Source organism: Ambystoma mexicanum, chromosome 11, assembly GCF_040938575.1.
Source record: "Ambystoma mexicanum isolate Mex_15411 chromosome 11, UKY_AmexF1_1, whole genome shotgun sequence".
Taxonomy (NCBI): Eukaryota; Metazoa; Chordata; class Amphibia; order Caudata; family Ambystomatidae; genus Ambystoma; species Ambystoma mexicanum.
This window is the reverse complement of record NC_090934.1, coordinates 1,265,065,306-1,265,083,074: the sequence shown is the minus strand read 5'-3', so window position 1 is coordinate 1,265,083,074 and position 17,769 is coordinate 1,265,065,306. Positions and strand designations below refer to the sequence as shown.

The 17,769-nt window shown below is 47.1% G+C and overlaps 1 protein-coding gene across 4 annotated transcripts in view; it reads left to right on the top strand.

Moving 5' to 3' along the window:
- The window catches only part of LOC138504311 (dual oxidase maturation factor 1-like), a 375,710-nt gene extending 363,241 nt beyond the window's left edge, over positions 1-12,469 (top strand). For all 4 annotated transcript variants that reach the window (XM_069624720.1, XM_069624722.1, XM_069624721.1 and 1 more), the window contains 2 exons: positions 10,253-10,467; positions 11,531-12,469. In XM_069624720.1, the coding sequence (XP_069480821.1) occupies positions 10,253-10,467; positions 11,531-11,721 (406 nt within the window). In that variant the 3' untranslated portion in view covers positions 11,722-12,469. The remainder of the gene's footprint in view (positions 1-10,252; positions 10,468-11,530) is intronic.
- Positions 12,470-17,769: the final 5,300 nt, after the last annotated feature.

Here is a 17,769-nt window from a genome sequence, read left to right as displayed (position 1 = left end):
AGTCCTCTCGCTTACCTCTTCCCACAAGAATATAGCGCACACAAATGTAGGATGTGCCAATAAGAGAAACGCCAGATAACATCACATCTCTTGTGCGTACACCGAACTGGAAGACTCATTCATATTTGGGTTCATTTTTCTTTTTTCGTATTTTTATTAATAAGATTTAAAGTGCTTGGGACATTTCAACGTAGCTCATTGGGAAATAGATGAAGCGAATAAGTGGAGCTCCGGGTTTCGCACCTGAGCTCCTACTCTAGAGTCTTTCGTGATGATCCCCCGAAATGAATCAAGCTCTACTGACTGTCATTGAGATCCCAAGCACCCGAGAGATTAGGCAGTGCACTTTCATGAGCGTCCCAATTCTTGCAGTACTTTCATCGTGAGAGCTGTATTCTCTTCACGCCGCGCATCTCCATCTCTCAGCCCTGACGCAGATCTTTCTGTGGTTTCATGTCTTTACAACGACACCCAAAACAACAACATACTTTAAAAACGACACCTAAAAAATTCTACTGCCTTTTTACCCTGCCCCCTACTACACCACCCCTTCTAATCCCTTAACCCACCCCCATATATACTTTTAAACACTCGATACCTTTTCTGTCAGTGGCACGGCAAAAAAACAACCGCATAGAATTGATAAAAAATCTCTAGCACAAGGCCTCTTTTGATGGTTCCTTATTACCCAATAAATATCCTAGTAGCAAATGACCGCTCTGTCGAGATTACCAGTGGCACCTGGCAATAATCCCTGGAGGTGCCACATTTGTAGATTACACCTGCACCATGGCATTAGCAAGGGTGGCAATTGCCACCGGTGTTGAAACAACCAGCAGCACAACACACATGTCCTGTGATTCTAGTAGGATTGTTGTGGATCCAAATGTATCGCTGGTAGTAAAAATGCTGTGAACTATAACAAATGTTCATGTTAGGGGCAGGGAGAGACAGGGTCTGGCTTTAACACGTTTTAACAATGTCTCGGGGCTCATTTTACTTACGGAGGTATTTGCCCCAATCTTGGGGTGTTCTTCTTTTCTCTCATATAGGGATTACTAGTGGAAATGCAAGGAACACCAGTAGGAGCACATGTATCACGAGCAGTAAGGGGTGTTTCGCCTCATGCATTATGTGTGATTTTACCTCCAGCGGTTATCACCACTTACCAACTGTGCTAATGGTACCCCTGTTTCCAAAAAGTACCTGTAGGGCTGTGCTAGCACTTCCCCTTCCCTTGGAGCAGAAAAAGATAGAGGAATGTCAATTAAGGCAGAGAGAATGCAGCATCTCCCCCCATTTATCTCGAGAGAGCGCCACAATGCACAGAAGGGTCATGATTGACCCTTACTAGATGTATTATTATGATTCGTGGAGCACAATGTACATTACCTAGGTCGTCTCTTGGCGCTAGATTTCATGATGCCAGGAATCGAGGGTGCATTTTCTCTCCATGGATTTTCATCCTACCAACTGTGATAGAAAAGGATTTTGAAAACCCGGACATGCAGAAGATTAGGAAGACCTCATGTTATATTTTTATCCCATGCAGTATTTTCCGATGTACGAAATGACTGGGATGGGTTTGCAGTTGGTGCATAGCGCTGTGAATACTGCATGCCGTACTGGTCATTGCTGCATTCAGTATTCAGGCGCAGCAGGGGTCTACAACCTGGTGCTCTCCAGATGTGTTGGACTGCAACTCCCAGGATACCTCGCAATTGATTATTCTGGTTAAGGTTGATGGAAGCTGTAGTCCAAAACATCTGGAGAGACAAAGGTTGCAGACCCCTGACGGGTGCGGGGGACAGGGGTGGATTACTAGTACAGGCTCAATGAGGCACTGAGTGCTACTGGAACGAGCACAAGCTTCTCCAGTAGTCTCTGATTTTCGTTCAAATGAATCCTGTTGCATCCTTCCGTGGGTTGGATACCAGATGTAGAGATCTCAGTATAACCAACGGGAAGCCGAGTTCGATCCTCCCAGGACATCGGAATGAGCTCGGAAAGCTTTTGAACACAGGTGTTATTACCTGCTTAATGAACTTCATTCTATCCACCAGAAAAGGATACAAGTTTGAGTCTATTTGCCCAGATTCAAACTTTTGACTTGCAGGTCCCTGGCAGATTTCTGTAGGCATCTCCAATGCTAGAATAAGGCAATGCTTCGAGCAGGAGTCTGCAACCTCTGTCTCTCCAGATGTTTTAGATTACCACTCGCACGATCCCTCACCATTGACTGTGCTGGTTAGGGCTGATGGGAGTAGTAGTCCAAAAGATCTGGAGAGCCTAACGTTGTAGACCAATTGTCTAGGGCGTCAACTGCAATGGGGCAAAACAGGGTAACCTTCTGATCCCAAAACCGGCAGATCTCGCCCCCTTCTGAGACAGAGGCAGGGCGCCAAACTGGCACTTCACCCTGCAGCTGCGTAGGTCCTCATGCTGGCTCAGTCTGTAGGACTCACGTTAACTCAAGAGAGATGGGAATTGATGTTAAAGACACATATACAAAGTAGTCACCTTTTTGCCTTTCAATCACGAATATTTTTACAACTTCTAAATACGTTTTTTAACCTTTAATAATGTTTGTGATTGGTTGGCTACAATTCATTTTAAACTTAGTTCTATTTGTTACATTAAAATACGTATCAGTAACACCAGGGTTAGCTGCAGGCCAGGTCGGCCAGGCGAACACCCGGGGCGCAATGCCTGCCAAGGGCGCAATTAGCCCCCCGCCACGCCAGCTCGGGGGAGTCTTTCAAGGGCTCCCCATGGCTGGCGTAGTGGGAGAAGCTGGGACAGGCACCCTTTCGTTATTAAATGCGCCCGTGATAGCGGGGCGCATTTAATAACAATGGGGTCCTGATACGAAAATGATTACCCCTCTGCTCCAACGCGGGAGCGAGGCGGTTTTCATTGGAATAGGGCGCTCATGCATTAGCGATGCACTCCCTGTCAGTCGCCAGAGCGGAGAGTTAGAAAAATATTTGCCCCCACTCCTCCGCTGAAGGGGGATGCCACATTTTTTTTTAAACAGCCCGGGGCGCTGCCGCCGCTAAGGCCGGCCCTAAGCAACACTTATCAACCAGACCTTTAAAACCCCCAAGATAACTTTTTCAACCCAGATCCTTGAAGGGGGGACATGCAGCAGGCATGCGCGCGACTGCCCCCACACACCACATGCTTTGAACTGTGGTCAGGAACGGTATGAACAGCCACGCAGGCAGGGCATGCAGAAGGACTGCCACATCTGGGGAGGCAAGGCACACATATGTTACTGGTCAGTGATGTATTGATGCCACGCACTATCACCCCTGGCGCTCTGACGGCTCTGAAACGGAAGAGGGCGGGGTGTGTTAGTAGGGCATAGCGTCATGCAAAAGGACTAATTGCTGATGTCTATGAAAACCTAGTATGGCGCTTCTGAGCACACATTAAAAAACAACAAATAATAAATGCAGAAGAGGTGGAGCATGTCACTCGCAATACGAACCACAACTGCATGCAACATTGCCTTGTGCAATTTCGCACCACTTTTGCAAACGTACACAGAAAGGAAATGTAGCACAGCAGTCGTTATAGACACCACTTATTGCAGTGCATGCATTGTGGTTCCAGGGTTGTGGTAGGGAAGGGTTTGGGCCAGAGAACATGGTAGCCATAGAAAGAGCATGTTCTAAAAATAGCTCAGCATAACACAGATGCGCACTTTACAAAGCGGGCACCGTGCACGTTTCCATGTGTTCATTTGCACAGTAACTAACGTTCAGTCCACAGCAATACATGCATGCAGGTTATGTTGAGACAGTAGTGTCCTAAGCATTTCTTTGAGCGGTAAGGGGATTGCGGTTTCCAGCGCACTGGCAGAGCATGCATTATGTTTTCAATGTGTTAGTTGCAAAACCTTTTGCAATGCCTCTCCTGGATAGTTGGATATACAGAATAAAACAATTTTTCCCACACTGCCTATCGTTTTGGTGGATTTACCACTGGCGGAATTACTGAGTGGTAAATCAAATGATTTTTGGAGGAAAAGAGGAGGATTTACCTACAGCTTTTTGTTGGAGGTATAGCCACCACTTTTCCTCAAATTTTGTTGGATTTACCACTTGGTAATTCTGCCTATGGTAAATCCGCCAGAAATCCCCCAATCCTAAAATGGGGACTAACACTACCCTACCACTACCCTACCACCCCATGGTGTCGCGTGGTAGACCCACATGACCAAGTGGTGGTAACGGTAACCGATTTCCGTGCTAATTTGGTGGAATTACCACTGAATTACAACCAAACTCGGAATGAGTCACTAAGTATGTGTTGTAGAGGAAAAGAGCGAGCCCCCTTAAATGAGGGGCCACCTTAAAATGGGGACGAGGGACTCAACACCAGGGACAGGGAAGGAAGAGGAGGGGCTACTAGAGCCCGGGAAGGGTGAACGATGTAGAGGGCAATAAAGGATCTTGTAGAGTCCACTGTCTCCGTGTGTCCGTGTGTTGGGAGTACTGGGCCGAGGCCTCAGGCTCCAGGGAGGCGGGACACAGACAGGGGTAGCAACTGGCGACAAGGCCAAACGCTCCACTCTCCACACAGTGCGCAGGTTTGTGCCTGCGTGCCAGGGCCGCCTCGTGGTACTGAGCCCAGCAGGGTGTTGAGTACGGTGTGCACTGTAGTAGAGACAGCGGCAGAGCTGCGGTGTGCGGACAGACGAATGGAGAGAGCCCAGCAGTGCGCGACCCAGCTGCACAGGTCGCTGAGGAGGAGTAGCGCATAGAAGGAGGCACCGGCAGAGATGTGAGCCCAACAGTAAGGTGCCCAGCAGCCCGCACTGCGGAGGTAGAGCAGCCGGTAGGCAGAGCCCAGCAGGGGATACCTCAGCCGAGCGGACCGCGTGGTGGGCGTGTTGAGCCAGGCTACACGCACCGCAGCAGAAGAGTGGCCGGTGAGCAGAGCCCAGCAACAGAGACGTTGCAGTGGAGGTGGTGCAGCAGCCAAGCCCAGCCCAGCTGCAAGACAGCCTCAGAATGAGGAGCAGACACGTATCACAGCCCCAAGAACTCCAACCTTAAAACCCGGCACCAGTAGCATGCAAAGGGGAAGGGGCCCAAAGGAAAACAGGTACGGTAAAGAGAAGCACCACAGTGAACCCGATCACGTGGTACCGGCACATGCCCCAACCCAGAACAAAGGGCTACAAGGGAGAGAACGCACACAGGCAAAACAGGCAGCCTGTAAGCGTGGTGCAGACGCAGGCCACAGCCCAAGGGATCACAGACACACGTGCTAGAGACGGCTCATCTAAGTGCCAGTAACGCTGGAATGACTTGGGAGCTGACAATGATAACGGCGGTCTATCAACGACACACCATAGCGGGTCTAGTGCAAATATTGTAGCACAGCGTTGTTGCAGAGGAGCTCACACAAGGGCGACACAGGGACGATTGGCATGGGAGATTAATGACACACACAGCATGCAGTGGACCACTGACTGCATAAGAATCAGGACATAAAATGGCCTGCTGCAAACCAGGAGCATGACGCCAGGGGACCACTAAGGGAGAGAAGAAGCCAAGCACAGAGTGACATGACAGGAGGAGAACAAATCGACAGTGAGGCGCATGTGATGGGGGTGATCTTGATGACCCTGAGGAAACAGGGAAGTTGGAGCCGGCAAACGGGACGGCCACAAGAGAATATTGCTCAAGGTAGGGGCCAAGTAAAGGTGGAAGGAGGAAGGGCAGTCTGCCCGCAGTGACAAGGGGGCAGTCCCCCTGCAGTACAAAGGGGGCAGTCCGCCCGCAGAGAAGAGGGGGCAGTGTTCCTGGAGTGAAGAGGGGGCAGTCCGCCTGCAGTGAAGAGGAGGGCCACAGGAAAGGAAGCCCAGAAAGGAGGGACACACAAAAAAAGAACGAGGGGGAGTCAGGAGACCCACAATTGGAGGACATCCAGAAAGGAGGGCAAAGGGATAGAACAGGACCCACAAAGGAAGTCAGAAGACCCACATGGTGAGGAACAGCAAGGACCAAGAAGCCACAGAGGGTGGGGAATTGACTCGGAGTTGATGCTTAGCAACAACGCCAACAGCCGGAGTAGTGCGCAGATAAACCAGACAGGCAATGAGCACAAATCACCACAACAGTGCACTGTACACCAAGGAACAGAGCAGAGATGTGCCAACAGAAAACCAAACCCCAACAAACTACGGAAAGCACTATGTAATAAGACTGCAGGCTGGAGGTCACAAAAGGTTGCATGACCACGACACAAACATACCCTGCACACATCAGCAGCAGACAAGTGAGCATTCTTCAGGGAGAGAACTACATCCGCAAAGAATGCCATAGGACATTGACGGATAAGGAACGATCTACAAGTACGGAGAAAGTAAAGGAAGAGGGCACAGGGGCAACAGCTAACAAGACCAAGACGCAAACAAGGGCGACCACCAGAAAGCCACACAAGCCGCCAATCCCACAAAGATGTTAAGCAGGGGGAGGTGTTGCAGATGAAAAAAGCAAGCCACCTTAAATGAGGGGCCACCTTAAGAGGAGAAGGAGGGACTCGACACGAGGGACAGGGGAAGAAGAGGAGGGGCTACTACAGCCCAGAAAGGGAGAACGATGTAGAGGGCAATAAAGGATGTTGTAGAGTCCACTGTCTCTGTGTGTTGGGAGTACTGGGCAAGGCCTCGGGCCCCAGGGAAGCTGAACACAGACAAACAGTATGTTGCTCAGAAATATCCAATTACACCACAAAAATCACTACAGAAATGTTTTGGTGGTGCTCAGTGCAGCGGAAGCGGCCGTGCGTGCCTATCGTCACGTTTGACGTGTCCGCGTTTACGTTGTGGCTTGCTGCACAGTGTAGGGTTCGGTCACGCGGGTCTTGAAGGGGAGATGGAATTGCTGCCCAGCAGGCAGGGCCATTGTCAGCCCGTGCAAGCTCTGGGGCGTTCAGCGTTCGGTGTAATCTGTAAGGTGTTTAAACCTCTCTGAAATCCATGAAAGCAGCGTGATTGACCTTTTGCGGTTTACAGTAAAATAAATCTGCCTGCACCGTGTGAATAGATCAGAACGTTGGATCCTGAAGGCCAATCTCTTTTACTTTCTGCTCATTATTTGCTCGGTGTCTACCTTCACTTGTTATCGTAGTGTTATTATAAGTGTTATTAGAAACATAAGAGCATGGGTGTTTGGTGCACCTGGCTGCAGTAAGGATTTTGGAGGCCACGCCCCGCCCACCATAAGGACACCAGGCCCTCCCCGCAGGGGCATATGCAGGGGTGCAACAACACGAGAAGTGGCTGCGGAGCGTCCGACGAGATGAGAAGCTGTGAGGCACAAGGCCCACTGTGGCTGTGACTGTTGGTGACTTCTGGTGCCCAAGCAAAACTTTCTTATCTTGCACATCCCAGTGCCATCATGCACCATGTGGACACTAAAGTGCAAAATACTAACAGTAAAGCAGCAAATGGTAGCGGGTCTCCGCTCACTAGGTGCTGACGAAACAAACCCCCAGCCCTACAAAAATCGAAGGAGGGGCATACATCTTGATTGATTGATAGTTTATTTGTATAGCGCCTATACACAATGGGCCTCATTACGAGTTTGGAGGTAGCCATGCGTTTTTACCGGCATGGCTACCCCCAAACTCGATCCGGGTCCCGAAAAATGAGAATTACCAGGCCATTCTGACCTTTGCGGGAGCGGTAATTCCCATTCACGGGACCCGGACCCGGTATGTCCCCATTCCCATTTGAGCCCCCACAGGGCTCAATGGGAATGGGGAGGACGGTAACAACGGTCCCGTTAATAACGGGACCGTTGCAACCATCCTGCTCTGCTAGCGGGTGCTGTTCTGCACGTCTGGTCTGAACAGGCGTCCAGCGCGGCACCCGCGAGCAAACTCGTAATGTTGCTGCGAGGTAACAACGGCGCCGGTAGCACTACCCGCACCGTTGTTGCCTTACCACAGCACTTATAAGGCCCAATGTGTTTCAAAGCGCTTCAATCTTGATCAAGGAAATAAATCGGTTCCTTGTCACCAATCAGGATGTTTAATGGACTAAAAGCCCAGATAAGGCAAGGGACCACCCTTACACTGGCAGCAGTAGCAGACAGATTATCTACAGCCCTGAGCATCATGAAAGGGACAATTCCGCGACCAATGCCACAGATGAAACAGAAAAGATTGAGGGTCCGTCTGAGAGTCTGTTCAGCCCGCTAGGCAGACACAACCCATGTGCGAGGGGATTAGAGGGCGGTTATGGAGCTATTCCAGCCTTCCCAACCATTGAGACTTTGATTACCAATAAGTACCCAGCAATCAGCTCTGTCACCCTAGATAGTCCCCCAAACAGATCTGACACGGGCAATCTAGTGCTTGTGTCTGTGTCGACCTCCTCAGGCCAGAACCATGCAACTAATGAATCATTGAACTGGACACAGGGGCGGGTGGGCAGCACAGGCCAGGAACATTTCCTGGTGAGCTAATAAGGATGATGAGACCTCACAGGGCCCCCAATGTGATCTCAAAATGTTGGCATCACTCAAAAGCCCTGTAGTACTGATAGAAAAAAGAATCTCGAAGGTGCTGAGGACAATGTGTGCGTTATCACCCATTCTAGCCCCCCGCCTTTTGGCTCAGTCAGGGACAAGAATGAAATGGACATGTGTGTGGGGAGTGGCCCTCTGCTGAGCCCCGGTCTCCCTCTGTGCACCCATTCCACATGCTCCACCCATCTTGTATATCACTGATCCTATTGACAATAGGGCCCCTCTGGCCAGCGATTGCAAATGTAACCTCGTTTTGTCCGAGCTAGCAGCCATAAAGAGGCTGATCCTCAGCCTTGTGGAAGCCCATGGAAGTGGGGAAGTCATGGTGGGTCACCAATCGTATTGGTTGATGTTTTGGGGACTCCCGGCCCATCAGTGGAGACAGTCCACCACAACCCCACTTCCCTCACAAATAAGATCTGCACCGGTAAGTATGGTGAAGGGCCTACTTTTGTATCTGGCGAAAGCAGTCAATAGTCCTCTGGCCAATAAGGTGCTTCAGGTCCCATTTCACTCTGGCCCCTATGCCCCCACCCCAAGAGTATGGAAGCAAGCAGCACAACTGTCCAAACAGCCCATAGTCCGGTTCACAGACCGAGTGCTTAGTACTGATCCAACGGCTGAGAAGCCAGTTGGTGGGACCGATTATGCAGCACGAAATCATGCCCACTATAGTGCCAAACCTATGGTTTGTAGACCATGGCCTGGTCATAGTATGATAAATAACAAGGGGAGAGGGGACACACAGGGGCGTATAGTCATTTTGCATAAGGTACCCAAACTAGCCCCAAATCATCTGGAAATCATGGACGCACTTATAAACAAATGCACGCACTGGTTCCGTGCAGTATGCGGTTTGCTATCCGTAATTCGAGAAGACATTGTTAAATGCACCGGACTGCACTATCAGGAGAGAGCACCTTTGACTTCCTACAAATAGAACTTAGGGACCAGAGAGTGGCCAGCGGCATGCTGGACATCAACAAGAGACGTTGGCCAAGACTCAAAAGCACAATTGAAATCAGCGCCCATACTCAGTACAAGGACAATCAATATTTCTGAAACCAGGCTACAGCATCCCGTGCTAACAGGCGCTAATGAAGTAACGTTGGGGGGGGGGAGGACCTGCCGCAAGTCCAGATGGCCAGAGGATCCCGGACCTCTAGCGGGGTGGAAGCAAAATTAACTAAGATACATTCATGTTCGGCAATAGTTGAGCCCTAGTGCCTTGGGGTTGCAATTGTCATATTATCATATGGAAGGATGTACTGCCATTGATATTTGTTTAGCATTTTATTTTATGTGTTAGGATGTACTTTTATGGCCTTATGGCCAAAATAAAATTATTTAAACAAAAAAAAATACTTCAATCACAATAGCCACCATTGCCTCTAGTGCATCATAATTTACCTCTTGCAATATTTCTCAATGGTCCCCCAAATGCTGATCATTTGCTTGCTGATGGTGCATCCCTTTCCACCCCAATCTTGCCTGCTCCCACTTTAAGAATAGTACAACAAATCCTTACGTTTAAGTGCCTGAGCATTGGCGTGGACAGGAGTCGAGCTCTTGGCACCCAAAATCCTAATTCGACAGCCAAGTGTCCTCCCCACCAGCATCTTCTACTTCTTGTCTGACTATATCTGTGCCTCAAGTGGGCGTGCATGACTTACTTGACTTTCTCTTTTTGCCCGATCCAGGCTTGCATTTGCGACGTGGATCATCTCGAACATCCTCTTCACCATGCCAAATGTTCATTACGGAGCCTACTTAATCCTGGCGACGGGGGCCTGCATGATCCTCTCATTGATCTCCTTCTCGGCCGTGAGAGATGCTCCTTCGTGCACCATTGTCTTTGGATCATCCACACTGAAGACCGCCTTTGCAGGTTCCTTCTACCTGACGCTGGTCACAGGTTTGTAAATAAAACGGTGGTTGCAGCACCATGTGCCTCATCATGCAGTGACGTCATTGTTTTCCGACGCTCTCCTGCTTTGGGCTTGGTTGGGTCCGACTGCTGCCGACACATTGCATTGTTTAGAGTCAAGCTCTTGAATGTTTGCTTGAAAGTTATCTACATGGGTTCCTGGGGCAATTTCTAACAACTCCACACTTCATTCTCCCTCCCATACCAGAAGAGAGTAGTAATCCTTATGGCAAAGAGACAGCCCTTAGAGCCCAGCCTGGAAAACAGCAATGGCAACAATACTCGAGCTGCTCCTACTTCATCACTCTTGATCTGCCTCCTCTACAACTCTCCTTATTAAGGAAACACTACAGAGGTTTACAAAATGCACCTGTTCCCTCCCAAGTGTAAATTGAATTAACTTAGGTGATTACCTGATGTTGCAATAGCTAGTACACAAATATGCTCCTTGTGTAAAAAATAGATTTTTATGTTAAGTAAACTTTTAAAGCGCCCTGTCACCAGAGGTATCTTGGCACTAAGAAGGAGAGAGGGAGGAATACCAATAAAGGCCAAAGCAAAGTTAGAATAGCAGGGTCTTCACAGATCTTCTAAAGGCTAAATGGTTAGGTATAGCCCTAATCTTTGGTGGCAGGTTGTTCCACATTTGAGCTGCAGCCACAGAATAAGCCTGACCTCCAATCCGTTCACGACGGAATGGGGGACCACCAACAGATCAGCAGAAATATGTCTTTCATATGAAGAGTTCTTAAAGACAATTAGCACCCTTGTCATGGGAGCCAGACAATTGGGTGGCACGAAGCTCGGGCTGAAACAGCTAATGTAATCTGAGAGCTTCTCTCTGGGCCTTTAACTCGGGCACTGGGCCATTAACACCCATTCCAACACTTGGAACGGGTGTTTAACGTTTAATTTAAACAAACATAACAATTTGGCAACTAATGCAAAGAAATTGTATTTGTTGTATTTTTCTTCTATTCTCGTACTTGCCTCTGTACACATGTATGTGTAAGTCTCCTCTCTCACAATGCATGTGCTTTTATTCTTCCAGGTGTGGCTTGCTTCCTGATTGGGCTGGTGTTGCTCCTCCTGGAGAGTATCCAACCTACACTAGTCGCACGTCTGTTTAACCTGGCCGAGGTTGAGGTCATTGAGGAAGACGAAGAGGATGACCTCAGCGATCAGCAAAGCCATTCGGAGGATTGCAGTTCTCAAACGATACCATTGCATGACATGGCTTGACCCACCCCTTCCTCCATGTCAAGCGCAAGCCACGGTCAGCATTGACCGGCCAATCCGAACAATGTAAATGGGATCTAGAAAAGAGCTGAGCAGAAGGACACACTGCAAACATTGACAGTGGACTTTTCAATATGGGGAGCATCTGTTCAAGCCTCATAATGTATCCATAGGCTTTGTTATGGAACTACAAAAAAGCCACATGACAAAACATGTTTTCAGGGTATCGCTGAATACTCTACCCAGTGACTGGCCACATCTGCCTTAACGAGTACTTGATCAACCGATAAAGCTGTGATGGAGAGTGGAGATCCTTGGCTTAGTTCATACGTGGCGCAAAGCGGCCAAATTGGTCATCAGAAACCAATCGCTAACAGGATCTGCCTTCACAGTCGTAGTCAGAACAGTTGAAAGTGGATGCAATTACAGTCCACATGAGCCTTGTCCAATCACGTTCCACTTCCTGGCTGTAATGTCACTGCCTCCCGGGGTGGGCCTCTGGCAGTGTGCTGGTGTTGACCATGTTGATTTGCAGTATTACTAACCAAAAAGCATTGGCTGGTGATTGGAGCCATAAAATAACAGCAATTTCGTCCATCCCTATGACTCATGTCATAAAAAGTCGAACTTGTGGAAAAACCAAACAAAATTCGATGTGTAACTTACTAACATTAAAGTGAGTAGGAAGGTTCACCAGCTATGAATGACATGTGTATACAAATTGTTTATTAAACAGATCACTGACTCATCACCCCCACTACCTTTCAATTAATTGTAGTGATAGCCATTCAACAGAGTGCTGTGGCCCCAGGAAGGGTGTTTGAACATTGATGGTTTCTCTAGCAACGCCAGTGCCCCTTTTGCTTGCCCATGGATCCGCTGGCGAACCATGGTAGTGTCCCAGCTCAGAGGATGGCTGGGGTGCTTCAGGAGCTGTGCAGTGCCCTTTGACAAAGGAGACATAAGGACCGAGTTGGGGGGGCTCGGATACAGCCAAGCTTCGGAGCTGGTGAGCATGGATTGGCGTTCTTTTAAGGCAAGGCACAGGAAGGGTCTGCATGCCTCAGGTCATCGGTATCCTTATCCCTGTTGCGTTGTTACCTGCCATTCAGCCGTTTTAGCCACACACCAGCAAAAGCCTTAGACAAAACTCATTGATTGGCTCGATTTCATGAGCAAGCAGGGAGTTGCAATGACATTCTGGGGCCAGGATCCACTCTTCTTAGATTTAGCTATGCGTCATTTAAACCTTCTGACTTTGTTTTGTGTCCCTTATTAGGTTCCAGATGTAGAAAGGGATATTTTCAGCTTCACTAGCCTACATTTCTTTCCAAGCTCTTCATGTATCTGCCTTAGGGATATCTGTTGATTCTTTATGCTTCCTCTAGCTCTTTTGGGTTGGTTGCCTTTGGTATGTTTATCCCACTAATGTTTACCACCTCTACGCCCTTCTTTATGGGTCTGTCTTCCTCATCATGCCCTCGTCTCCTTTGCTTCATGCTTTCTCCTCTGCATTCTTGCTTCCGTCTCCTTGTCTCTTTCATCCTCTCATTGTTGCTTCTTTTTCCCTCCTGTTTCTTTCGTCTTCCTCAATGCTTCTGACAGACCTTGAGCTTATGCTTTATTCATTACCTCCTTCCGTGTCAATTTCACTTTCCGCATCAATGCGTTCCTCACCTTATACCTTCATGTGCGTTTCCCAGGCCACCTAGATACTCCCTTTTCCGGCATTCATACTTTTCTATCTCACCATTTTCTCTTCTATTAAATCCCACCTGTTTGCCTCTTTAATCGGTTACCATTGATCTTTTTTTTGTGTCCTTTACGTATCTATTTATGCTTCTTTTATTTCCCTTAATGCTTATTTACTTCTCTGTGAGTAAATAGCTCTTTACGCCTCCTCCCGCCATACTTTTTTTCTTCATGCTGCTTTGGTTTCAGTCATTAATGCATCTTGTTCTCCCTGGACACAACTTTCTTCCAACTTTTTGTTTGTCTACCTCATTGGTGCATCTTTTGTAAATTGATTTGAGCATTTTGGTCATTCCTTATTCTCTCCATCTCTGCCATGCCTTTTCCATTCCTTTACAATGCATCTCTCCATCCTTTGTGTTAATTTCTATGTGTATTCAAGCAGTGTGTGCTGTCCTACTCCCAAGTGCCTGCGTCTGTTATATGTTCAATGACAATGCCCTCTTTTTCTGTGCAAGTCTCACTATGCACACACCGGCAGATGTGTTTTACATAATGGTGTGCTCCTCGGCATCCCTTTGAAGGTATTTGGATGTGCAGGAGTGCCAATTTACCAAAATGACGTGTGCGGAAGGGCCATAGCACACACTGGATGACATCACAGAAAGGTTGGTCACATGACATTTTAATGGCAACGACATAACAGAAAGTGACTTGAATTTGTGTAAGAAAAGAATTGTCAAGTAACAAAAAGTCACTAAAACAGACAAAACATTATTTTAGTCACCAATCAACGAATAAGTAGGGTGCTACGTTGACATGTCAGGGATGTAAAAAGGATATGCAAAGGGCACAGAAAGCAGAGTCATCAAAGGCAAAAAGTACTACCTTCGTACACCAATACAGCATCCTATGGTCAGTTACTACTTTCTTTTGGTAGATATATACTCACATGCGAGGTATAGTCATCATATGCAAAATAGTCTCATCCAGCCCTCTACTCTAGGATCCATCAAGCAGTTAACGGACACATGGATTAAGAGATCTCTGGGGGACCCATCAGGGATGAATTTCAATCTCTATAAAAGAACTATGAGGGCCTCCCTGAAGGCTTTTCTATCCATGATCAATTGATTGTCAATTTAGCCACTAAATCAATTGCCGAATGGTTTATACCATATATATCTGATAGACAGTTGCTTCCTTCATATATTCATATATTCATTGGTAATCACTTTGTTTGGGACTACATGCGTTTAAAATGTCATGCAGTAGAAACTCTTGAGATCACAGGGGGGGTGGCACAAGATCCTAATAAGAAACAGACTCTGCCGTTTTTGCAGCGAGTTAGAAGTGGAATCAGTCCTTCATCTTCTCTTCGAGTGCAGTGCAATGGTTGAACTACGAGTAAAAGCGACCAGAGCTGCAGGGTTCGACATGTCTGTTACTTCTGACGCTCTTTGGGACATTTTCATGTCTCGAACAAACGAGGGATGTATTATCTTTTTTACAAAATTGTGGAAAGAGATTTATGAAATTATACTTGTTTTAGACATATAAATGTCCTTTCCCCCCTTTTTTTGTTTTAACAAAAGTGACGAACTGATGGTGATGAAATGATGATGTGAAATGTATTAAAAGTTATTAATTTAACTGCATGATACTAATAATTAATAACTAATAAGAACCTGTAGGTAATCCAAAAAGCATGTACATGAAATATAAAAAACATTTTAAAATCTAATCAACATAAAATCAGGCCCAGATTACTTATATTGATCCCAATTAACCCTGCGGCAGGCTGGGATCACTTATAGTGGTCCCAGTTATCCCGAGTGGCACATTGAGATCACTTACATTGGTTCTAGTTATTCCCGGCAGCAGGCCAAGATCACTTATAATGGTCCCAATTATCCCCAGCTTCTGGCCTAGATCACTTATATTAAACCCAATTTACCCTGGCGGGAGGCCAAGATCACTTATAATGGTCCCAATTTACCCTGGTGGCAGGCCAAGAGCACTTATAATGGTCCCCGAGATCACTTATAATGGTCCCAATTATCCCCAGCTGTTGGCCTAGATCACTTATATTAATCCCAATTTACCTTGCGGGCGGCCAAGATCACTTATAATGGTCCTGATTTTCCAGTGGCAGGCTGAGATCATTTATAATCGCCCAGGTTATCCCCAATGGCAAGCTGAGATCACTCATAGTGGTTCCTATTTTCCCCAGCAGCAGGCCGAGTTCACTTATTGTGATCCCAATTACCCCTGGTGGCAGAGGGTCTACAGCTGACCTTTGTCATTGCACAGGAAGGCCGTGACAGTCCTATGGATGCTAGAGGCTCCATGGAATTGCACATATTTGAGGCTGCTAAGTACCCTTTTAGGGACTTCTTTTCATCCCCAGGGCCCTTCTTGAACATGAAGTGTGATTGGTTATCAGGAAGATGTTAAATGACCACGATTGTCCCATGACGGATCTTAAGATGAACGCGCCAAATCATTTGGCTGAATTATCCAGTAGAGAAACTGGGCGGTAAGACTTGGCAGAAGAAACACTTGGGTATAGGTGCGTTATAAATGCCATATCACATCATATGATTGATTCGCCTATCAAAATGGTAATGAATGCTTTCTTGCAAGACAGAAGGAATATATGCGATCTTCTAATCGTGTTGAAAACTGTGGTCAGTAAAGGGACCCAGAGGTCTGGGCGAAATTTGTAAATATCAAGGAGCAATAACTCCGGACAAGGGCTTCTGTTGGTGCTTGAGTCTCAAGGGTCACCCTTGTCACCTGAGATGAGAAATTAAGAAGATCAATGCTCTATACAGTTATTTGCATCTCTAAAGGGGTTTAAACACTCCAAGACTGCAAATGGTTCCTGCAAAATATAAAGTTTTAAGAAATGGCTCATCCAGACTAATGGAGGGATGTTATTATCTATTTTTTTTTAAACTTTGCACCGGTGCCTGCACTCGCACTTGCTATAGTTTGCACCGGTGCCTGCACTCGCACTTGCTATAGTATGCCAGAATATGTATCGATTTGCTGTCAGAGGTTTTTATTTTTGTGGAGTTAGTTTTACTGTGTACCGGGAGACCTTGGTGGTGTAAGTACTCGCACCTGCAAAAGAACATAGTTGGAATTTAGAAACTAGATGAGAACAGCAAATATGAGGCTATTTCAGCATATCCACTTGACTTCCATAGTCGCGCTGATATTACCAGGCAGCAATAACTTACTGCATGTTTACAGAAACTTTAGTTTACCAAGATGTATTCCCAAATTCCAGAAGCGCTATACAGCAGCGTCACAAAACATGGGGAGCCCTGCAGTCCACATAGGAGGATACTGCACATGGCGGCAGTTCCTGTACACAGCTGGTTGAAATTACCAACATAACGCCCAACAGCTCACAAGCCAGGTCTTCCACAACCTACTTGACGCATGAATAATGGTTAGAAGTGCACTCTAGAGCATTTGCTTGGAATTCAGGTTCTTATCACCTGCTGTTTAAAGTGCTTTTGTCCTTTCACCCACACCATGCTGTGTCACTCATCAGTGTCTGAGGCTGTTACTCATAACCCACGTTGAACCAGGACTTCTCCCTCGGCTTTGGGCATCTTCAGATGTGATGTGAGGACCTCATATGGCACATCAACTGGTGAAGTTTCAATTAAGTTACGAGTAACCCCAGCAGGTGCTGTGACATTTTGTGGACATTGGGGCTGTTCTTTGTCTCTGGCCCAACGTGTGATTTCAGTCGGTTAGTGGACTGCACAATGGTGTTGTCACAGTGGCCCCCTAAGGGTGGGAACAGTTGTCATATGTGGTGTTGCTCTGCCCCAGAATGTCTCAATGCCATTATCTTCCTAAAGAGCAGGGACATGAGCTGCGTAGGAAACATGTGCCTGTAATTTAGCAGGATATTTGACATCTGTGACATGTATAGTGAAACCACATGAATACATATTATGTGATATGTGTATAGCACCTAACTCCCACTGTCATGCTTTCAACGTGCTTTAGGATGTCTGGGAGTTTGGCAAATTGTAGTCTGAACATACATAGCACAACGGTATTACAGGCGTTACAGTGCATTACAGGAGAAGGACAATGCATGATAAAAGTGTACATTACACTTTCAGAAAATGGCAATTCCTTTTGAAGCCTGGAACTGTAACATTATATTTAGGAGTGTGTATGTGTTGAGTGCAGGGTGCTGTGTGTTGAGTGCAGGGTGCTGTGTGTTTCGCTGTGTCAGTAATTAAGTGATTGCTGGCATGTGAACTGCATTTGTGCACTGTACTTGGCTAACTAATGTCAGAATGCTGCACTAAAAGTAGGAGCAAG